This window comes from Cetorhinus maximus, chromosome 9 (genome assembly GCF_964194155.1).
Source record: "Cetorhinus maximus chromosome 9, sCetMax3.hap1.1, whole genome shotgun sequence".
Classification (NCBI taxonomy): domain Eukaryota; kingdom Metazoa; phylum Chordata; class Chondrichthyes; order Lamniformes; family Cetorhinidae; genus Cetorhinus; species Cetorhinus maximus.
In genome coordinates this window covers 1,890,634-1,915,001 of record NC_135887.1, presented here as the reverse complement: position 1 = coordinate 1,915,001, position 24,368 = coordinate 1,890,634, and the positions used below count along the sequence as shown (strand labels likewise).

Here is a 24,368-nt window from a genome sequence, read left to right as displayed (position 1 = left end):
ACCAGCCACTCACTCAGTCCGAGTCAGATGATGAGTCTCTGGAAGCGGCCGCCAAACCTACGCTGGAGATGCAATGACAGGCGGTGGAACATCAGGCAGAGATTCGGCAGCCACTTAGCAGACTAGAGTGAACGATGGAGGAGTCCATCCATGTTCTGTCTGAAGTTGTGGCTCCGACATGCGAGCGCCTCGAGGTTACCATGGGAATGCTGGCAACCACGATGGAGACCTTGGTACAGCAGCTCTCGCCGGATTTGCGCTCGGCCCTGCACTCCTTGGCCAGACATCCTGGTGGACACCATCAGGATGTAGGCGACATGGGGACGAGGCACCTTGACCCCTTCCAGGTGCACCATCTCCTACAGGAATCAGGGTGGGGCCCTCAGGCACCCACAGGGAGGATGAGCATCATCTGGACACCCCAGAGGCCTCCTCTCAGGCCACTCCAAGGGTGCGCAGCCGCTCACAGTCCCCTCTGCCTGTGACCCCAGCCTCTCAGGCCACGAGGGTGCTTCGGCCCCTGAGCAGGTGACCCTTATCAGGTCGGGGCCCTCCAGGCCACAGGCCGCCAGAGGACATCTGCCATGGTCATCAAAGACATCAGGATGTAGCAGTCAGCAGGCTGCCTCCACCTCTGCTGTGGATTTCGGCATAGCGCTAGAGTTAGGAAAGTTAAGAAAAGTTGATGTGACTTTTGGGTCACGGGTGTATTAGACATGTAAATAAGTTGCACTTTTGTTAATACCTTTGAAGGTTATGTGAATGTTCCTGTCAGTTGAAGGTGTTGAGATTTTGTACTTTGGAATCCTCTTATTTCAAGGTTTAGCCTCCCTCCCACTCAGTGATAGTGTCCCACTGAGAGATTCACATTCCTGTGATGTCAACCTCAGTTGAACTAGTCTCTGCATGCCTTGTGTGATGTCAGGGAGATGTGTTTAAATCTTTATTGGAAATGTGTGATGTAAGCGTTTCCAACCCTTCTTCCTCAAAGAACACCATTGAGCGAGGACAGCTCATCAGCACTGGTAATCTAGCAGCATGTGTCCCCTCAGTGGTAGTGGCAGAAGAAAAGACATGCACGGGAGGAGGAGATCCCGAGGCATGTCCACATCTCAGTCAGAACAGTGTTTGCATCATTAGATGGCGGCAAAGACCTCGACTTCTCTCGTATCGCTCTTGTTCCTAAGGTGGGCTCTCAGTTCTCAGCGAGAACTCACTCACAGGGAGCCACGCACCAAAGCAAAGATCATGGATTGGCGATTCATGAGGCAAGTGTGATTGCAGGACTCGTTCTCACTGCAAGTGGGTGAACATCCCCTTAGTTGAAACAAAATGGCATTGAGGGCTAGGAGAAATGTGGCCATATTCCCTCACTTGACTTTATTCTTCCTGGAGCCTGTCAGCAATTAACATATCACAGGCACATCTCCCATGTCTACCTTCCTCCATGGTGTGACCGCGCTCATACTGATCCTCAGCAGCCTCCTGAGGTTCCTGGGCCTCTGGATCTTCATCCTCCGATGAGCTCTCATCCTCCTCCAGGTCATCCTCTGGCAGGGGTCACCTCTTTGCATAGCCAGATTGTGAATGGTGCAACACACTGCGATGATGTGGGAAACCCTGTCGGGAGTGTGTTGGAGTGAGCCACCTGAATGGTCCAAGCATCTGAAGTGCCTCTTCAGCAGCCCCATGGTCTGTTCTATAAGGGACCGTGTGGAGCTACGAGCAGCTTTGTACCTCTCCTCGGAACGACTCTGAGGGTGACACACTGGTGTCATCGGCCAGCGTTTCAGTGGGTGCCTTTAATCCTCAAGCAGCCATTTCTGCAGTCGTAATGGCCCCTCAAAAATCTCAGGCACATGGGAGTGACTCAGGGTGTAGGAGTCATGGCAACTCCCAGGGTACCGTGTACAAACGTGCAGTATGTGCTCCCGGTGATCACACGCCAGTTGTACGTTGATGGAATGATAGCCCTTGTGGTTTATAAACATTAGGGCCTGCTGCCATGGAGCCCGTATAGCCACATTGGTGCAGTCTGTTGCACCCTGCACTCTTGGGGAGCCTGAGATGGCGGTGAAGTCAGTCGAATCCCGCAGCCGGGCTATCTTCATCCAGAGCAAACCTGACATAACAATGGGCCTTCCTGTGATCGACCTCCTTTATGCAACAATGTGGTGCGGACTGAGAGCTGCCACACAGGTCACTTGTTGATCCTTGGAAAGTACCAGAGGCCAAGAAATTGAGTGCAGTGGTCACCTTCAAAGCCACTGGCAGGGGACACCCTCCAACTCCACGTGGTGTCAGGACTTCACAAAGAATGTGGCATATGTGAAATACCAGAGCTCGGGACAAGTGCAGACGTACACTGCATCGCCTCTCACTCATTTGTAAATAGGAGACCCTTGGACAATAAACCCTGGGTCTGGCGAGTCACCCCCATTGTCTGGATCTCTCCTCCTGACCCTCCTGTTCATGCTGTGGCTCTGCTTGACCATGTCCCTCCTGATGGAGCTGCACGCGGAGTCATCTCTCCCTCCTCCACCTCCTCCATTACATTAGGTCTCTGACAGAGGCAGCATTGAGCCTTGGATCTGTATCTGCTTTTGCCTCTTCTCTGAAAGAAAACATTGAAGCCATTAATGGTTCAAGGGACAAGAAGGTGAAGCTCAGAAGATGACATGTTTGGAGACTGTAAGGGTCCATAGTTTTTCCTGACCTACTTGCCCGGTGGCTGATGCTGCCTTGTCCCTGAGACACCAGCACACACATCGAGGTGACCAAGATGGCATTGCAGATATGTAGCAACTTGAGCCCTGCATGGGATGCTAAAGTTTAAGTGAGATGAGTGACCCAGCCTAGCTCTGTGCTCTAATCTCTGACGTGACATATTAATAACCAATGAGTTGCTCATGGTCAATGAGCGGATGCCCTTTAGCCCATTAGAAGTGTCACATCTGGTGAACATGTGACAGGCCCTCATTGGTTGAATGCCATATATGATACAGCTGTGCCTCCCTCACTATTGCCTGCATTCCCAAATTCTACATTCCTATGTGATACCCTTGAGATGCAGCAACTGTGATGTGAAGCCACTGAGTTCTGAGTGGCCCTTTAACAGTGCGAATGAAGCCATTGGCTTCCAGTGGCTTCCATCGCAAGGAGGGCAAAGAAGGTCTGGAGAGAGATGCAGTGGTTTCTGTCGAGGTTCATCCCGAGCAGTTCTGTGACACAGGACTCTGTGCTCTACGGGCTGTTCCCAGGGGCACACACCGAGACAAACATCAACTGCAGCTGGAGGATCATCAGCTCGGTGAAAGACGCTCTTTGGTCTGCCCGAAACTTGTTGGTCTTCCAGTGCAGAGTTGTCCCCGACCGAGTGTTGCAGACTGGCACATTCCAAGGTCCAGGACTTCCTGTTGAGGGATGCACTAAAGCTTGGGGCAGCCGTCGCAAAGGCGCAATGGGGAAAGGTCGCTGTCTAAGACCTTTCTGCCATAGTGCACCGAGGGGCAGGGAATTGTATAGACCCCTCGGGCTGTACGGCTCACTAAAGTTATAGAGAAAGGGTGAATAAATAGAATGGAGGTACAGATGAGCCAAGAATAATGAATGGTAGAAGAGGCTTAAGGGGCTGAAGGGCCTCCTCCTGTTCTTATGTTCTCATGTTATGGTTCCTCTACTCACAGGTGCCAGTGACATTCCACTTTGACAGCAGAACAATTTCCAATATATTAGGATAATATATTATTATAGTGTCCTACTGAGCATCATGCTATTAAAGGGCCAGAAGTATTCAAATGTCAATTGTTCCAAATGGGATTAATTAATAAATCTTTCTGCAGAAGCTTGACACTCAACTTGAATCTCTTTGGACTCTTAATGCAAACTGACACCAACCACTAGTGGACACAATTGTCGGAATTTCCTTGGGTCATCTCCCAATTGGCCATCATAACTCTTTTGGACGATCTGTGGAAACTCTGTTTATCTAGGGTTTCTAGTGATCTCCTGCTAAAGCTATTGTGCCTGATTGAGAGACAATCCCCTACACCACTTATGCCCCTACATTCCCTGCAAGGACATTCCAGCGATTACAGCTTATGTACAAGTACAATAAAAATTTTATCACCAGAGTTTCTTCACTGCTTTCCTCCCTCAGCCTCTGCACTGAACAATTTCTTATCTTCAGTGATTCCGACATCCATCTCAACTAATCGTGCTCTCTCTCCGAGTTCACCACCCTCTTTTCATTCTTAAATGTCTCCTTCCATTTAATCTCCTCAAACCATATTCACGGCCACCCCCTTGACCTTGTCATTTCATATGGTCTTGCTAATCCCATCATATCAATTACACGTAAGACCATCTCTGATCACTTCCTTGTACCAAGGCTCCTTAGACAGCATCTTCTAAACCCATGACCATTACCATCTAGAACGACAAGGGCAGCAGACACATGGGAACACCACCACCTGGAAGTTCCCCTCCAAGCTATTCACCATCCTGACTTGGAAATATATCACCGTTCCTTCTCTGTTGCTGGGTCAAAATCCTGGAATTCCCTTCCTAACAGCACTGTGGGTGTACCTACACCACATGGACTGCAGCAGTTCAAGAAGGCAGCTCAACACCACCTTCGCAAGGGCAACTAGAATTGGGCAATAAATGCTGGCCTAGCCAGCGACACCCACATCCCATGAACCAAAAAAAAAAAATCACTCTCCATCTACATCCCCCTTCCAGTCCCCAATCCTATTTCCTTCTGTATTCAGCCCTAGAAAAATCTGTCTCCCAATGCACTTATAACTGCATTTTCAAAACTCCAGATCTCTAGGTTTTGGCCCTCCATTCATCATATTTCTGTAGCTATTGATTTGCTCAACCACACTCTCAACTCTACCTTTGATGCTCTTGTCTCCAGTAAAACCATTACTCTCTCTCAACCTTCCCATTCCCCCTTGTACGGTCCTCATTTCTGCTCCCTTAAGTCCAAGGGACATGGATTTGAAAGAACACAGTGGAAAATTGGTTTAGCCATTGATCACCAGATCATCTGGACCACATTAAATACATCAGCTCCTGCTCTCGTCTGCTAAAACTGCTCACGATTCCAGAATCATCCTGGGATGCAAAGAAAACCCCGGGTTTCCTTTCTCTACTTCGTCTACTGAAACCCCTTTCCCCCCCACCCACATCTCCAATAATATGTATAAGGAGTTCATGTGTTTCTTTGTCACTAAGATGCCTCTGTCATGTTGCTCCTTTTCACTCGCCCACCTGGCTAAACTACCTCTGAAATTTTCCACTGCCTTAGCCCTGAATTTGCATCTTTAATTTCTCTCCTATCTCCCCTCATGCCCCCTCTGAGCTCAACTTATCCAGGAGGCCCATCCTCTACTCCTGTTCTGGCTAAAATTGAAGTGGGATTTATTTACAAGTAAGATTATTACACGATATCCACCTGTGCGATAATTTTCATTATTACATTTAGCGTTATTGTAGTTTCATTCCCTCCCTGTTTTCATTTATTTTTCACATCTACATTTATTCTTAAATCTGAAGAAACTGCTTCCCATCATCAAGAGGCCAGGATTGATATCTTAGCAGTAATTATATGACATAATTTTCAACTCCGTACAATCAATCTTTGTGTACCTTTTCTCCAGTCAGGGTGACCATGTCCAGGGGTCCATACATAAACCTTCCCACCAATGTCTGGGGGCCACCTTCTGCTATGATGACATCATTGGCTCGGTGATTGGCTGTTACGTTCTTAGAAAGCAAAGAGAATTTTAAAGTATTATTGTTCATTCCAAGAACTGCACAGCACTTTTCTCATTATTTATTAATCAATCATAAGCCACTTTTTGATTTTTCTTCTTCCTTTCCCTTATAATTTTCTTCCTGCAACTTTCCCCTCCCACCATGTAGGTATTGACTTATGCGAGAAAGGATTCTAGCTGCAAAGGCCATAGCCATTTGGTAAATATCCATGGTGTTGTTATTTAGAATTGAGTCTGAGTGATGTTCAGGCTACTGAACCAAGCAGCTATCACAGTTGAACTCAGCTTTGTCTTCACTGGGTATCCACATGCATGGGGATTCCTAGTTAACAATCAGAAGCAGGATATTGACACTTGTTTTTCCTTACTCTTCCAAGCCCATGTACATTGAGGTCAATAGCAGTATCTTTACCACCTGAATTTGCTAACTCTGCCAATTAGAGATTACTCCTTGGACCTTCCAGATCAGTTTGGATAAATATCACATTGTGGGGGCATGGAATATAATTTATTCATTTTCTAATAGACTTTCAATCTTGTGTTCAAAACATATCCCAGTGATCTCAGACTGAACAGAGCTGCGAAACCCCTCAATTGTCTATATATTTTCTCTAAATTACAAATAGAAGCCTAATTATCTTCCTAGCTCCATCTGCTGAGCAGAGATCAGTGTCTGATGATATGACTCACACTGAGAATTTCTGTTCTTGGGTATTTGTCAATCAGAGTTAAACCCAAGAGAAAAGAGCAGAAACAAGAATCATGGTGACACCATTTTTTAAAAAAATCTATAAATAACCATAGGCAATAGGAAGAACACTTCTTCACCCCCATCCCCTTTTAGCACGTGTCATGCAAAAAGGTTGACAAAATTCACCAAATACTCTGTGGAACTCAATGGTTTTCTTAACATAAGGATATATCATCACACAAAATGGTTTAGCAGAGTTGAACATAGTGAGACTAGTGTCCCGAAGATTCACTCAATTGCTTCGAGTCAGTGAAAGGTAACAGTACCCTGTTGTGTTGGAGGCTTACCCCCTCCTTGCCTAGAAAACTGGTTGGGTTAGACACAGTTTATGACATAGACTGCAGAAGAAAAATGGAAGCAGAGCTAAATAGATATATTATAAATATAATTATTTCAATTTGATTGTCCTTACCTCTGTCCTTACCAGCTAACTAAGCAATGGTACTTTAAGTTCTGCAAAGCTTGTACAATGCATGAATATCTCAGGACACAACTACATTAGTAAGTAGGCAGGGGTAAAGGAAAGCACCTTAACAAACAGAACAGCTACAGTTTAAGGAGGTACAATGGTGACATATTTCTTATATTCAGAGGCAACATAAACTAAAGGTTCAAACAAGATTCTTTTACTGGAAGTGGCATTTTAACAGTATTGAGAGATCAGTGAATTGTCAAAGAACTCAACAGTTTATTCCATTTCCCACTCCTTTTACTGTAGTGTCAACATTTCTCAGCTGTTTCTTATCCCTTTGATCAGAGCGTTCTGTGCTCACTCATTCAGTTCACTCAAAAAAATTAATTGGATTAAAGGTTGATGAATTCTCTGGACCAGGTGAGCTACGTCCCAGAGTGTTAAAGGAGGTGGCTATAGAGATAATGGATGCATTGGTGGCTATCTTTCAAAAGTCTATAGATCCTGGAAAGGCTCCTGCAGACTGGAAAGTAGCAAATGTAACCTCACTATTTAAGAAGGGGGGGAAGAGAAAATGGAAAAATACAGACCTGTTAGTTTGAAGTTAGTGGTAGGGAAAGTATCTATTATAAAGAATATGATAACTGGACACTTAGACAATTATGATATGGTTGAGCAGAGTCAACATGGATTAATGAAAGGGAAATTATGTTTGAAAAGCCTGTTGGAGTTTTTCAAGGATATTACTAGTAGCATTGATAAAGGAGAACCAGTGGATGTGGTGTATTTGGATTTTCAGAAGGCTTTTGATAAGGTCCCATGCAGGAGGTTAGTAAATAAAATTAGAGCACATGGGATTGGGGATAACATAGTCACATGGATTGAGAATTGGTTAACAGACAGAAAACAGAGTAGGAAAAAATGGATAATTCTCAGGATGACAGGCTGTTACTAGTGGGGTACCGCAAGGATCAGTGCTTGGTCCAGGGCTGTTCACAATCTACCTGAATGATTTGGATGTGGGGACCAAATGTAATATTTTTGAATTTTCTAATGCCAGGAAACTAGGTGGGAAGGTGAGTTGTGAGGAGGATGCAAGGAGACTTCAGGGGGTTTGAACAGGCTTAAGTGAATGGCAAGAACATGGTAGATGGAATAAAATGTGAATAAGTGTGAAGTTATCCACTTTGGTAGAAGAAACAGAAAGGCAGAGTATTTTTTAAATGGTGAGAGGTTGGGAAGTGCTGATGTCCTAGGGGACCTGGGTGTCCTTGTTCATGAGTCACTAAAAGCTAGCTAGCATTAAGAATGCATATGGTATGTTGGCCTTCATCGCGAGGAGATTTGAGTGTGGGAATAAAGATATCTTGCTGCATTTGTACAGATCATTGGTGAGATCTCACCTGGAGTATTGTGTATCATTTTGGTCTCCTTGTCTAAGGAAGGATGTACTTGCCATAGAGACAGTGCAATGGAGATTCACCAGTCTAGTCCCTGGGGTGGCAGGGTTGTCTTAGGAGAGAGATTGGGGAAACTGGGCCTATTTTCTCCAGAGTTTCGAAGAATGAGACCTCATTTAAACTTACAAAATTCTTACAGGGCATGACAGAGTAGATGTGGGTAGGATGTTTCCCTTGGCTGGTGAGTCTAGAACCAGGGGACATAGTCTCAGAATAAGGGGCAAGCCATTTAAGACTGAGATGAGGAGGAATTTCTTCAGTCAGAGGGTGATGAGTCTTTGGAATTCTCTACCCCAAAGGGCTGTGGAAGCTCAACCATTGAGCATGTTCAAGACAGAAATTGATAGATTTCTGGATACTAATGACACCAAGGGATATGGGGATAGTGGGGAATAATGGCGTAAAGGTAGATGATCAGCCAAGATCTGTTTGAATGGCGGAGCAGACTCGACAGGCTGAATGGCCTACTCCTGCTCCTATTCCCTATGTTCCTATGTTCCAGTAGATATTGGGTGAGACAGCATTCTGTGTTAAATATGGTATTTCCTTTGTAGTCCACACTTCAGTCTAAGAAATAGTAGATTTTATCTATTAAAAATAGAGAATACATTGTGGGTTCATGATTTACAAAATAAACCATTGCAAGGCGGAGGTGTCAAGCAGAGTGATTTCTTTTGTAAAATTACCAGCCTCTAATGTATTTATATAATATAAAAGTATGTCAGAGAGCTTAAGTGAATTTATACTCATGGCTTTACACCACTTGTGGTGGATTCATCAGCCTGGATATTATGACCTAGAAGTTACAAAAGAAAAGTAAAAACAAATTTAAATACCTGCTTCCATAGATTTTCTATCATTACCATAGCAGAAAAAACAGAGCATAACCGAAGAGACTGCTTTAAACATAAATATTCTGGTGATGGTTTGGAGGAAGCACTAAGCACAGTGTCTAATTCAAATTTATTTTACTACTTGTGCATCCAAGAAAAATTGTGATTTTCCAAAATACAGTGGATGTTTAGTGTTATATATTTAAATCATGTCATTCATGTTAGAATGAAACTGCTCATTCCAAATGTCTTTTTCACATTTGTCAGATATTTTCTTTCAAAACAAATTGACGAAAGTGCACAGATAACAAATTTTATGAATGGATAATACTCAGGTATGGAACAGCCATTTTGCATAATTAGTACTGAAGTCACAAATGGATAAGCGCTACCCCAGTCTTGAGTTGCAAGAAATCTTCTTCTCCGAGCCCATTTGAGGCTTTGCTTCTGCTTGCATTTGGATGGTGGCAAGAAAAGTGTTCTAACTAGGCTTTTGTAATCATTTCCAGTGTAGTTATTGTTCAAGGAGCACTTTTGTGAATGTGCACAGTGAGGGCCTCATTTTTAAATTCAAGCAATCTCTTCAATTCTGCTTTTGGCCATAAAGTGGCAGTGTTGCAGCTTGTTTAAAAAGCTGTGCTAGCCATTTAAAAAAAACTTACATTTTCCAAAACAAATTAGGGTAAAGTCACAAATATCTTTCCTACTAAAAGGTTTTCCTTTCCTCATCTACTTCTGTATATATTCAAACACAATCTGCACAAACCCTTAGCTTCACGTGTGTTCGTCTGCGAAGCCATTTCTCCGGAGGGCTTGATTCATTGCATGTGGATGAATCCTTGCTGTCATTCTCCTTTATATTCACACTTTCATACCTCATTACCTGTAATTGGAAAAGCTTCAGCTATAAATACACCAGCCTCACCAAAACACACTGTGATACAGCACAATCTGGAACATAGCACACATTACTTACGGTTCCTTTACAGAGAAACCATAAAGACAGCTACTCCAATATGCTTTTCCTGTGGGTGTAAATGACTGTCCATTCAAGGTCCATCAGACTATGTACCTTTTACTGAAAAAAGCTTTAAAGCTGCACTGATGAATTCTGCAGCTGTTTTCCAAGTCAAATCTATTAAACTATACTGAAACGGGCAACTAAGAATGAGCAAAGCACTAATGGGATTGCATGGACAGTGAGTGCAGGCCATTTTATTCATAGAAGTACACATCTTTTATTGTTCATATTACAAAATAAGTCATGAATACTTTAAAATGTATTATGAACTGCCTATCTTTCATAAATCTATTAACTAATTCATGTTTAATATCCTATTCCAGTGACCTCTTGAATGGTACTAGCTCACTGACCATCGAGCTTCTGGTCATTATGCCATTATAGCAAACCTTCATGAACCTCGTACAAATATGTGTCCGATATCAGTATTGCTGTTCCCACTAGCCTCTGAAAAGCAATTTTAAAAGAAATATCTAAACAGGCACATTTCCTCCATATATGACTAGCTTTCCCTTGGCTAGTATCACATTCTATTCATTGTCCAGGATTTACCAGGCCGCTAGATAGGAATCAGGAATAGGAATGTTAGCTGATCTTCTCCTCCCTAATCATGGTGGCACGGTAGATGAGATAGCTGTAGAAAAGACGTAGACCTACTAAGAATGAGGTTAGTGAAGTTCAGTGGTAGAATGGGGTTGAGTTGGATGTGGCTGGTGCAGCCTAAGGTCAGCTCCTGGATTGTTGCATGTGTATAACCAACCGATCCAGAGAAGAAGTCAGGCTGGGCTTTAGGTGGGCCTAGAGTTCAGCTCTGACAGTAATGGCTGTACATCATTGGTCAGACTGGGATTGGGCAGATTTGGGCATGGAGTTGAGTCAGGAGTGGTTGCCACATGGGAACAGAAGTAGCTGCTGGATGACAGGAACACTGTTAACAGCAACTGATGAGAGGGTATTAGCAACGACAATAAAAAAAAAATGATCAAGACCGGTATCTGAAGAGGTTCAATAATCATACAGTTCATGCAGACTAATCAGATTACATAAAATGGATGAACTGCAACTAATTTTCCTTTTCAGGCTACTGTAAATTGACCAGCAGACAAGCCAACTGAATAAACAAATAACAAACTGCATCAGGACGCAAATATAGAAGCAAAAAATTGCGAAGAAGAGCTTTTGAAATGAAAATGCTATGCCTCATTCATTTCTCATTCAAAACCAGCATCCTTATTTTAAAATGTACCGAGGCTGATGAATCAAAACTATTGTTATAAGAAAGCTTCCCTTTATCAGCTGTGAGTATGAAAAATCATTCCTGGTAATTAGAATTCGGAAACATCTATTCACATTGTCAGCATTTAATATGACAAGATTAACACTTTTATAACAAGCTGATACAACATAAATAATAAAGTATTCCTCTTAATTCAACTTTGATGTATTCTGTCAGCATGGCATTCATAATTTTCTTGTACTATTATAAAAAGCCTCTTGGAAATGACAGAGCTACATCCATAAATCTTATGGAAAGCTGCAGAGAAGGTGCTAATTTTGAGTGTGCAATGCAACTCCCTGTCTAAAATCTGTCATCAGGTTACAGGCCCATCGCCAGATGATTATATCCAACTCATTAACAATCGTTTGGTGTAGCACTCCATGGCTATAACATTTGTGGAACTTCAGCAGGAAAATGTTGACAGATTTTTGTTTCATTCATACTTTTACATATAGCCAGGATGACTGGAGGCTACTTTACCTTAACTGGGTCAGGTCAGCCGCCTGTTTTAGAAACCAGCCCGATTTTGCTCTCCATTCACTTCAATGGATATTAAAATTTGGCAAGTGGTGAAAAGGGCCGCAACGAAAGGTCATCGACCTTCCAAACCCACAACATCCACCACCTAGAAGGGCAAGGGCAGCAGACACATGGGAACACCACCACCTGCAAGTTCCGCTCCAAGCCACACATCATCCTGGCCTGGAACTATATCACCGTTCCTTCATTGTCGCTGGGTCAAAATCCTGGAACTCCCTCCCTAATGGCGCCTTGGGTGTATTTATACCACGTGGACTGCAGCGGTTCAAGAATGCGGCTCACCACCACCATCTCAAGGGCTATTAGGAAGAGGCAATAAAAGTGCTGGGCCTAGCCAGCAAGGCCACATCCCGTGAAAGACTAATACAAAAAAATCTGAAATGTGAACTCTATTTCTCTCTCCTCGGATGCCACATCTGTTAATTTCCAGTATTTTCTGCTTTTACTTTAGTGTTTGTAATTGTTATGTTTGTATATCTGAATGTTCATAAATTATACATTGTACCAAATAGCTTTTATAGCACAGAAAAAGGCCATTTGGCCCAATAGGTCTATGCTGGGTTGTGCTCCTCACAAGCGTCTTCCCACCCATCTTCATTTAATGCCATCAGCAGATCCTTCTAATCCTTTATCCCTCATCTGTTTATCGAGCCTTCCCTTCAGTGCACCTACTCCATTTGCCTCAACTTCTTTGAGTTCCACAATCTAACCACTCTCTGGTTTAAATTTTCTCCTGAATTCATAATTGGATTTGTTAGCGACCGACTTATGTTTATGGCTGTCAGTTCTGGGCTCCCACAAGTAGACACTGGTCCAAATCTTCTGGTCTCCGGATTGCCAGAGACCGGGCGTGTGTCTGAAATGTGCGTCAAGACACTGTGGAAGTCCAGACGCGCTGACCTAACTGGGAATTGCCCAGAAAGTTTCAACTTCTGATGGGCAATTCCCCTGCACCCCAAGACCCTCCAAATGTCTCTGGATCTGGTCTGGATTCTCACTACAAATGGAGAGTCTTTCCATTGTGGCAAAAATAGCAGAATTGCTTGAAAATTGGAAGTCCCGCTGCCAAACACAGCACTCCCCATTTTTGGTGGGGACAGGAATGGGGGTGATTTGTGTCCTGTGCATGCATGTTTCCCAGAAGCAGCTGGCTATTTAATCCAGCAACTGCCTCCACTCAGGTGGGATTTTGGTAGCCTTGGAGAGTGAAACCTGAAGTGTGCAGAATAAACCTGGTAAGAGTAGATCTGAACTTTGTGCATTTTTTTCGATAGCGCCTTTGGATATGGTCCCAGGACACCTTTTGGGGGAGGTCAGGTGCCCTTCGGGACAGGTAAGGTGCCCTCTGGAATTGTTAAAATTAGGCATATATGTGAGTAAATAGTGCATAAATTAATTCATTGTCAAGCTTATTGGAACTGTCGACAGACCTGTCAAAACCAACTGTCTAAAGTATCAAGAGGAACTGTCAAAGGTAAATGTCAAAGGGCACTGTCAAGCTATCAAGGCATTTAAAAGTCCTGCCCTTTAAAGCTTTGAAAAAAATGTCTGGAGCTGTTTCACTCTGTCTGCTGTCATAAGCCTGAGGGCTTCCATTACTAGATTAGAGATGTCTAACTGATTTCACAACCATCGATGATCACAGTAAGGTGCCTGCCATCTCATAGTTTGATTGACAGCTACATGTGGTTCTGGACTCTTTGAATTGAGACCGAATTCCAAAGCTTGTTGCTTTGAACATTACGTAGTTGAAGGGAAGTGAATGTAGTGAATAGGTTTTTATGAATGAGAGTGAATTTTCAATAGAGTGAAGCCTGCAATTGATGTTTAGAACTTTATTTTATAGAGCTTTATTTCATCTCATTTCTGCATGAGTCCTGAAGTCTGCCCATGGTGGATACTGGGTGAGTTGGCATGGTAGGTGTAAGAGCAAAGTGTGGTGCATGGGGGCATGGGTGGCCTCAGTTGGCATCAAGTTGACATTGGGGCTATAAAAGGCCAGGGTGCGTACAGGGGCATGAATTGGCACAGAGGGAATTAGGGGACTATGGAGTGTGGATACAGGGGCATAGGTTGGCATGGAGGGCATGAGGGGCTATGGGGTTTGGGTACAGAGGGGTAGGTTGGCATGAAGGATATGAGGAGCCATGGGGGGTTGGGTGCAGGGCATGAGGTAGCGTGGGTTGGCATGGGTGGGATGTGGTGTGGGTGTGGAGGGGGGGTGAGGGGTTGTGGGCTGGAAGGATTTTTTTTTAAATCTTGAACTCAATGCTGGAGCCCTGAGGCGGGCCTTCTGCCCAGCCTGTCTCCACACCCAGCATCCTCCTTACTACTTCCATGGACATCCACCCCGAATCCTAATATAGCCCACTATCCCCGGACTGAAAATCGGATGTCCAGGCAGCCATTTTTAAGAGTCAGCTTTGGGCAGCCAGGAATTGTCCCGATTCTGCAAACCTGATTCACGGACAAAAATCCAAGTCTCTGAGTTAGAGTCGGAGACCTCAGGCAGTTCCACAGTACTTACCTGAATAGTTACACAGGAAATGTTTGTTAGATTAAATCCTAGTCTAACATCTGGGTAATTACAAAACTGACCCCACAATCACTAATACTGAACCCCGCCCGACCTGACCTGACTTCCCCCGACCCGAATACCACTGACCTTAGCTGACTGCCCCTGACCCAACCTGACTACCCCTCCAACCACTCAACTACTCCCAACCCAACCTGACCACCCCTCCAACCACTCAACTACTCCCAACCCAACCTGACCACCCCTCCAACCACTCAACTACTCCCAACCCAACATGACTACCCCTCCAACCACTCAACTACTCCCAACCCAACCTGACCACCCCTCCAACCACTCAACTACTCCCAACACAACCTGACCACCCCTCCAACCACTCAACTACTCCCAACCCAACCTGACCACCCCTCCAACCACTCAACTACTCCCAACCCAACCTGACCACCTCTTCAACCACTCAACTACTCCCAACCCAACCTGACTACCCCTCTAATCACCCAACTACTCCCAACCCAACCTGACCACCCCTCCAATCACCCAACTACTCCCAACCCAACCTGACCACCCCTCCAAACACACAACTACTCCCAACCCAACCTGACCACCCCTCCAATCACCCAACTACTCCCAACCCAACCTGACCACTCCTCCAACCACCCAACTACTCCCAACCCAACCTGACTAACCCTCCAACCACTCAACTACTCCCAACCCAACCTGACCACCGCTCCAACCACTCAACTACTCCCAACCCAACCTGACTACCCCTCCAATCACCCAACTACTCCCAACCCAATCTGACTACCCCCCCAACCACTCAACTACTCCCAACCCAACCTGACCACCGCTCTAACCACTCAACTACTCCCAACCCAACCTGACCACCCCTCCAACCGCTCAACTACTCCCAACCCAACCTGACTACCCCTCCAACCACTCAACTACTCCCAACCCAACCTGACTACCCCTCCAAACACTCAACTACTCCTAACCCAACCTGACCACCCCTCCAACCACTCAACTACCCCCAACCCAACCTGACTACCCCTCCAACCACTCAACCACCCACAACCCAACCTGACCACCCCTCCAGCCACTCAACTACCCCCAACGCAACCTGACCACCCCCCCAGCCACTCAACTATTCCCAACCCAACCTGACCACCCCTCCGGCCACCCAACTACTCCCAACCCAACCTGACCACCACTCCAATCACCCAACTACTCCCAACCCAACCTGACTACCCCTCCAACAACTCAACTACCCCCAACCCAAGCTGACCACCCCTCCAACCACCCAACTACCCCCAACACAACCTGACCACCCCTCCAACCATCCAACTACTCCCAACCCAACCTGACCACCCCTCCAACCATCCAACTACCCACAACCCAACTTGACCACCCCTCCAACCACTCAACTACTCCCAACCCAACCTGACCACCCCTCTAACCACTCAACTACTCCCAACCCAACCTGACCACCCCTCCAACCATCCAACTACCCCCAACCCAACTTGACCACCCCTACAACCATCCAACTACCCCCAACCCAACCTGACCACCCCTCCAACCACTCAACCACCCCCAACCCAACCTGACCACCCCTCCAGCCACTCAACTACCCCCAACGCAACCTGACCAACCCTCCAGCCACTCAACAACCCCCAACGCAACTTGACCACCCCTCAAGCCACTCAACTACTCCCAACCCAACCTGACCACCCCTCCAACCACTCAACTACACCCAGCGCAACCTGACCACCCCCCAAGCCACTCAACTATTCCCAACCCAACCTGACCACCCCTCCGGCCACCCAACTACTCCCAACCCAACCTGACCACCCCTCCAATCACCCAACTACTCACAACCCAACCTGACTACCCCTCCAACAACTCAACTACCCCCAACCCAAGCTGACCACCCCTCCAACCACCCAACTACCCCCAACACAACCTGACCACCCCTCCAACCATCCAACTACCCCCAACCCAACTTGACCACCCCTACAACCATCCAACTACCCCCAACCCAACTTGACCACCCCTCCAACCACTCAACTACTCCCAACCCAACCTGACCACCCCTCTAACCACTCAACTACTCCCAACCCAACCTGACCACCCCTCCAACCATCCAACTACCCCCAACCCAACTTGACCACCCCTACAACCATCCAACTACCCCCACCCCAACTTGACCACCCCTCCAACCACTCAACTACTCCCAACCCAACCTGACCACCCCTCCAACCACTCAACTACCCCCAACGCAACCTGACCACCCCTCCAACCACTCAACTACTCCCAACCCAACCTGACCACCCCTCCAGCCACTCAACTACCCCCAACGCAACCTGACCACCCCTCCAGCCACTCAACTACCCCCAACGCAACTTGACCACCCCTCCATCCACTCAACTATTCCCAACCCAACCTGACCACCCCTCCGGCCACCCAACTACTCCCAACCCAACCTGACCACCCCTCCAATCACCGAACTACTCCCAACCCAACCTGACTACCCCTCCAACAACTCAACTACCCCCAACCCAAGCTGACCACCCCTCCAACCACCCAACTACCCCCAACACAACCTGACCACCCCTCCAACCATCCAACTAACTCCAACCCAACGTGACCACCCCTACAACCATCCAACTACCCCCAACCCAACTTGACCACCCCTCCAACCACTCAACTACTCCCAACCCAACCTGACCACCCCTCCAACCACTCAACTACCCCCAACGCAACCTGACCACCCCTCCAATCACCCAACTACTCCTAACCCAACCTGACCACCCCCCAACCACTCAACTACCCCCAACCCAACCTGACCACCCCTCCAACCACCCAACTACCCCCAACACAACCTGACCACCCCTCCAACCATCCAACTACCCCCAACCCAACTTGACCACCCCTACAACCATCCAACTACCCCTAACCCAACTTGACCACCCCTACAACCACTCAACTACTCCCAACCCAACCTGACCACCCCTCCAACCACTCAACTACCCCCAACCCAACCTGACCACCCCTCCAACCACTCAACTACTCCCAACCCAACCTGATCACCCCTCCAACCACTCAACTACCCCCAACGCAACCTGATCACCCCTCCAACCACTCAACTACTCCCAACCCAACCTGACCACCCCTCCAACCATCCAACTACCCCCAACGCAACCTGACCACCTCTCCATTCACCCGACTACCCCCAACCAACTCAACTACTCCCGCTACCCAACCTGACTGCTCCTCTGACGATCTGACTACCCCCCAACCTCCCGAATACCCTTGCAACCATAGCTGGCCTCCCGACTCTCCGACTAACCCCCCTGACAACCTGACTACCCTTGCGACCACACCTGACCAGCCCCAAGCACCCAACTGTCCAATTACCCCGACCACACCCAAACCATCCTACTAACCCCCGACCACCCGACTCTGCTGACCACACTCAAGCTATTCAACTATCCCCCACGACCTGGCCTGACTACCTGCATGACCCAACCTGAATCGGCCAGCCCTGACCAGACCCGACTATCCCCCAACCCGACCCAATTACCTCCCGCCCACCCACCTACCTACCCCAGAACCCAACTACCATGTCACCCACCTGCCAACTCTCATACCTATCGCCTCACCCACCTGCCACTTCATCCATCTGCCATCTCACCCAGCCTACTGCCCTACCACCTCACCCACTCTACCCACTAACCTCACCCACCTCACCATCCTACCCCTTCACTCATTCATTCACTCACCTTTCACCTAACATTCAAACTGGACCTTTAAATTTACCAGACACCAGCTAGTGCAGTAAAAAGGGGGCATGTCCTGTCTTGCCCTTGGATTCTACTCCGCTGGGATTGTGCACTGCAGGGGACACTGCATATTTCTGGGAAAGCCAGGCTCGGAGGTTCCTGGGGGAAATTCAGAGCCGCATTGAATCGGGGGAAAGTCCAAGCAGAGCAACAATCCAAAGACGATTGCTGCTCCTTTAAATATACAGGCCCATCTCTCTGTGTCTACTCTATCAGAACTTTCCGGATTCTTAAAGACCCCAACAGGTCACTCCTCAGTCTTCTCACAATTGTCCATCACCAATATCAGGTGACAGACTCTCCTTCAATATTCTGTCTCTATGTATTTCAGTCTGTGGATGGATGTCCACTATTATGGACTCTGCCTTTCATCAATACCTGAGGTATGATTGTCGTTTTTTCCCATAATAGCATTGTTTTATTTATATTATACAAATCAATGGATTACTGAGGAGGAGAATTAAAATCCTGTATTGGTTAGGGCTTGAGTATGGCTTTGTGACTTGACTTATCATTCTCATACTGGGCCCACGTCAACGCGAGTGACTGGACTATATAAACCTATATAAACTACCCATCACTCTGAACATGACGCTACTTGAAACAGATGTAAGAGTACATTTTATGAGACAAGGTTGGGCAGTGTGGAGCTTCAATGCCCAGAGTATGAGCAGCAGATTTAACACAGTAGGGCCACTTCTGCCAGGAGCCTTGCCTTGCCAACTTTACCATATAATATTACCTTACTAATCTAACTATTTCAAAGTGACTCCACTAGAATTAACTCCTAAAAAAAAACATGCTGTTAGAGTTACCTGCCGTAAAACAAATGCCAACACATCAGTTGATTCCCAGTAGCTGGCGTGGAACAGGTGTGGTAGTGCCACAGTTGGAAAAGCTGTTAATGCATCAGGGCAGTACAGCGCGTAGTCTATCCTTTTGGTCCCCCACCATTTTGTAGTAACTGTGGAATACAAGCAAATATTTTCTTGCTTAACATACATGATATTACTCTAACCCAAACTCAATCTTACTCTAAAGGCAATTAATCATTTTGGTTATTCTCACATGAACATGCTTAAACAAACAGTTTATTGAATGCAAGACCCATCCTATTTTATCACTAGCTGTTGCATCTCAGTAAAAATAAGGTTACATCATTTGGAGATAAACGTGTCGGGCATTCACATATCTCAGTGTTGCCATCAGGTCTTCTGCCTCGATCTCCTTTGCAAAGAGGAACCTCTGCATGCATTAATCATCCACCAAAACAAGGTATCTGGACCAGATGCAGGTTTACAGATAAGGGCAAGTGGGTACAGAGCACCTCTTGTACACCCTGACATTCCTTTATTGGTCCCCTTCTTGTACTAAAGATCTCGGAGAGGGAGATTGATATTGGGAAACTTGTTGGGGCTGGCCAGTGTGGTTTGGATTGTGGGGGAGGGGGAGGCGTTGTGGTGAGTTGGGGCAGGGTGGGGTGCAGTGAAAAATGTATAATTAACACACAATTTGTACCTTCATGGAAAAGAAACTAGGAAAAAATGAAGGAATATGATTAAGGAATGGATAAAATGCATTTACCTCACCATGACTGTGCACTTTCCATAGCTTTCCATTTACTTAACTTTTCCAAGTAACCCTCAGTAAAGGATTAGTAAGTAAGGTAGGATAGCTAGTGACACTGCCAAGGGTTACAGGCAAAGATGCAAGTCCCAGCAGTGAAGTGTAGGCTGGCGTGAGAATGTTAATTGCTGGATGTGCAGCAAAGAATTTGGTGATAGCTGGAGAGTGTGAAGGGAAAATATGCTTCTCTGTAATAAATATCTAAAAGAGAGTACTCTGCTCTGAAGAAGAGTCATACGGACTTGAAACGTTAACTCTGTTTTTCTCTCCACAGATGCTATTAGACCTGCTGAGTTTTTCCAGCATTTTCTGTTTTTGTTGTAACAAGAGACTGCATCCTTGTGAGTATAAGTGAAAGCGACCTCACGAACGTCACATGTAACAGGTTGTATTGGTGTGTTTATTAATAAAGGTCACTAATCTGACATCGCTCTGTCTCCCAGATCCACATGCTTGTATTAAGCCTGAAGAATAAGGATTACCCGGAATCTAACACTCTCCATCCTCCTTTCGGAGGGTGTGACTTACAGTTAAAGGCAGGATATTAGGTTATGGTACGCGGTATATCTCTACCCACAAATGGGCAGTGCAGAGCAGCAAATCTAGGAATCTCTCTGAGACAACTGGTGTCATTTCAGAGTTCGACTTGTGCACACAGGTTAGAGGTAGGTAACTAAACGTAAAAGCAGTTCCAAAGAAGTGGCATATTGAACTCGTAACATTAACTCTGTTTCTCTCTTCACAGATGCTGCCAGACCTGTTGAGTTTTTCCAGCGCTTTCTGCTTTTATGTTAGATAACTAAACACTTAATTGTCTTCATATGGGTACTTTTAGCTGGAAGTAACAGATCAGTTCACCGCATTGGTAATAGCACAACTGCAAATGTTGTCGAGCACCATGGGCTGGATTTGGCCAACCCATTTGAAACAGGCTGGGAGGTGGAGGGCTGGTAAGACAACAGTGGTCAGAGCGGAGCAGCAGGTACCTCAGTGGTATACCATCCACTGAGGGGTCAATTGAGCAACTTGAAGGGTCACTTCCCACTCTTGCTGGCATTTATCTGTGTTGGGGGGTCTGAAGTCACACGTGGGCGACCGCCAGGTGGCCTCTGAACGGGTTCCCGGGGACCCAGGGAGGGGTCCTCACTTGCTGGTTGCTCAATGGCCCAAGGAGGGTGCCCCCCTCCCCCACCCCCGATGCCTGTTAATTGGCTGCCACTAGTAAAATGCCACCCAGTGTCCCACTGCCAGCCAGCCCAGGGTCAGCCCCCCTGCTTTTGGCCCCGGTGGCAGGAGTTGATCGTCAATGGAAAAATTCAGCCTTGTATTTCACATTTTAGAGGAAGCTCATGCTATAAAATCAGAGCCTAAAGAATGTTTCTGGGCACCATTTTAAAACGGATCCATGATTGGTCAGTAAACTCCCGTAAGAGGGAAATTAATTTTTATGAAATGAGATCAGGATAGGAATGGGTAAACATAAAAACGAGAAAGCTTAGTGACTGAATTGGTGCCAAAGAATTATCATATTCTAATTCCCAAAGCCAACACTAGCTTGCTATACAGATGCATCTTGTCCAATGAGGTCATGCTACTAACAGATGTTCACAAATCTATTTTTGCTAAAAATAATTGCATGATGGTTGGAGCATGGAAGCGCACCAAATAATTGATGCTACCATATAATGTCCTGCTGGCTGGGGCTAGTGGATGATAAAGAGATGAAGACTGGTCTCTGTCAACCTTCAAATCAGCCAATCTGTGCAGATAAAGGCTGCCATTGTCATTCAATCACAATGTAAGCATTTCAACCTGATATAATATATTAATACCTTGACTGTTATGTTTTATTTCAGCCAAAATCTGATGCATTGATGAAGAAGGTTAGTTGGGAGTAATTACAAAGAAATTAGGTTATAAAATCTAATGTTCTACCTTTAAGCGATTTGTAACCATTTCCTGAACCCCACAAACGAGAAAACGGTCTCAAAATCAATTCCGTTTCTAATTTTTTTTTGTAGAAAAAGAATGGAAGTAATTTTAGCTGAGAATCTGACCAGATTGGATCAGGTGCTACCTTTAACATCCTGCCTGATTTTACTTTGTAATAAGTTGCAAGGCAAGCATCCTATCCAATCCTGTCAGCTCGTCGCCGGGCAGGTTAGGCTAACGTTATCCCCGACCCCTTTCTTGCTAATCTTCTCCCCTTTGCCCCTGAAACCATTTACTATGCTGACTTTCAATCTCACCACTTGCGGTCCACTGCCTCTCCCAATCATTATTCATGACTAAGCCCCAATGGTGCACAACTGCAAGGCTGTAAGAGCCTCACTACAGAACCCATCCTCACTCGGTGTGCATACATGATTTCGACAGTGGTCACTGGATAGCTGCAGCGATTCTGGAAAGTGTTTCTCAGTGAACCCAAAGGTACTGAGGCCAAGTGCCCCAATCATTGAACTGGCTGGAATCTACTAACTGGACATGAATAGGATGTTAGCCCCTCGACCTCTTTGAAGTATTGCCTGAGTGGAGCACAACGAGGAAAACCAAGAGGGAGAATCATACATGCATAGTGGAGCACACCCAATTTTCTTTCTGTTTAAAATAGTGGAGGTAGCCTGAGTTATAATCAGGCAATCTTCCCCTCCTGATTTTCATTTCTGTGCTCCATCCAGGCGATATTTTACACCCAGGTGGGAAAGCCAAAAATATATTCCAATGTCTGCGATGTAATCACTGCCACATCTGGTTACTAAAACAATGATGCAGTCAAAATATGGTATGTTGGGGCGGGGGGGGGGGGGTGGGGGTGCACACAAGAGAGAATAGTGTAACAAAAACAAATTGCATTTATGTAGCACCTTTTACATCGTAAAAGATCCCAAGCCGCTTCACAGGAGCATTATCAAACAAAATTGGGCACAGAGTCACATAAGGGGATATGAGGGCAGATGATCAAAAGCCTGGTCAAAGAATTAGATTTAAGGTGCCTCTTAAAGGAGGATGGGTAGGTAGAGAGGCAGAGAGGCTTAGGGAGGGAGTTCCAGAGTTCAGGATGCAGGCAGCTGAAGGGAACGCCACCAAGGGTGGAGTAATTAAAAATAAAAACAGAAAATGCTGGAAAAATTCAGCAGACCTGATAGCATCTGTGGAGAGAGAAACAGAGTTAATGTTTTGAGTCTCTATGACCCTTCTTCAGAGAGCTCTCTGAAGGAGAGTCACACAGACGTGAAACATTAACTCTGTTTCTCTCTCCACAGATGCTGTCAGGCCGGCTGAGGTTTCCAGCATCTCCTGTTTTTATTTCAGATTTCGAGCATCTGCGGTATTTTGCTTTTATCTTAGTGCAGTAATTAAAGTGGGGGATGCCAGGGTTGGTGGTACGCAGAAATCTCAAAGGCGTGTAGGGCTGGAGGAGGTTACAGAGACAGGGAAAGGGGGTGAAACTATGGTGGGATTTGAACAGAAGAATGACAATTTTAGAATTGTGTTATTGCTGGACCAAGAGTTAATGTAGGTTAGAAAGCAGAAGTGGGGTTGGTGCAAGTTAGGATATGAGCAGCAGAGCTTTGGATGGACTCGAGTTTATGTAGGATACAAGATAGGAAGTTGGCAAGGAGACCACTGAAATAGTCAAATCTAGAGGTAAAAAAGACATGGCGGAAAGTTCATCAGCAGATGAGTTGAGACAGGGGCAGAGTCATGCGTTGTTATGGGAGTGGAAGCAGACGGTCTTGGTAATGGATAGGTCAGAAGCCATCCTGAGTACAACACCCAGGTTGTAAATGGAGATTTTTGGTGGGAACCGAAGACAACAGCTTCAGTCTTCCCTATAATTAGTTGGAGGAAATTTCTCCTCATTCAGTTCTGGGTGTAGTAGTGTGAAAAATCAAAGCCAGTCAAGGAGTTGAGAGGTGGGCTTGTGTAGAGCCGTGTATTGTCAGCGCACATGTAATTTATTCCTTAAATGAGAAAGAATTTAAGATGGTAAATTTTCTAAGTCCACAGAAAGGAGTGATGTACCGAGCTTGCAGCCGGGGCACACTGAGGTCACTCACTGCTGGGGCAGACTTGGAAAACATCGGTGAATAATTCAAAAGTAACAAAGTCACCAGTAAGTTATTAAAGTTAAAGTTTTCCACAACAAGGATATTACAGTGTCCCTAATTATGTAGAGAATGTGGTATTTTGTTACCTATTAAATTTTTAAAAAACTTACTTTTACTGGGATTGCTAGAAATGTAAATGATGCCAATGGGCTGAATTCTCCGGTCGGCGAGCAGGGGGTGGG

General features: G+C 45.8%; 1 protein-coding gene across 5 annotated transcripts in view; it reads right to left on the bottom strand.

The window, feature by feature from the left end:
- Nucleotides 1-24,368, bottom strand: part of pitpnm3 (PITPNM family member 3) — a 545,233-nt gene that overhangs the window by 44,798 nt on the left and 476,067 nt on the right. For all 5 annotated transcript variants that reach the window (XM_078547946.1, XM_078547947.1, XM_078547944.1 and 2 more), the window contains 3 exons: nucleotides 19,264-19,412; nucleotides 10,006-10,122; nucleotides 5,656-5,772 (listed from right to left, as the gene is read on the bottom strand). In XM_078547946.1, the coding sequence (XP_078404072.1) occupies nucleotides 5,656-5,772; nucleotides 10,006-10,122; nucleotides 19,264-19,412 (383 nt within the window). The remainder of the gene's footprint in view (nucleotides 1-5,655; nucleotides 5,773-10,005; nucleotides 10,123-19,263; nucleotides 19,413-24,368) is intronic.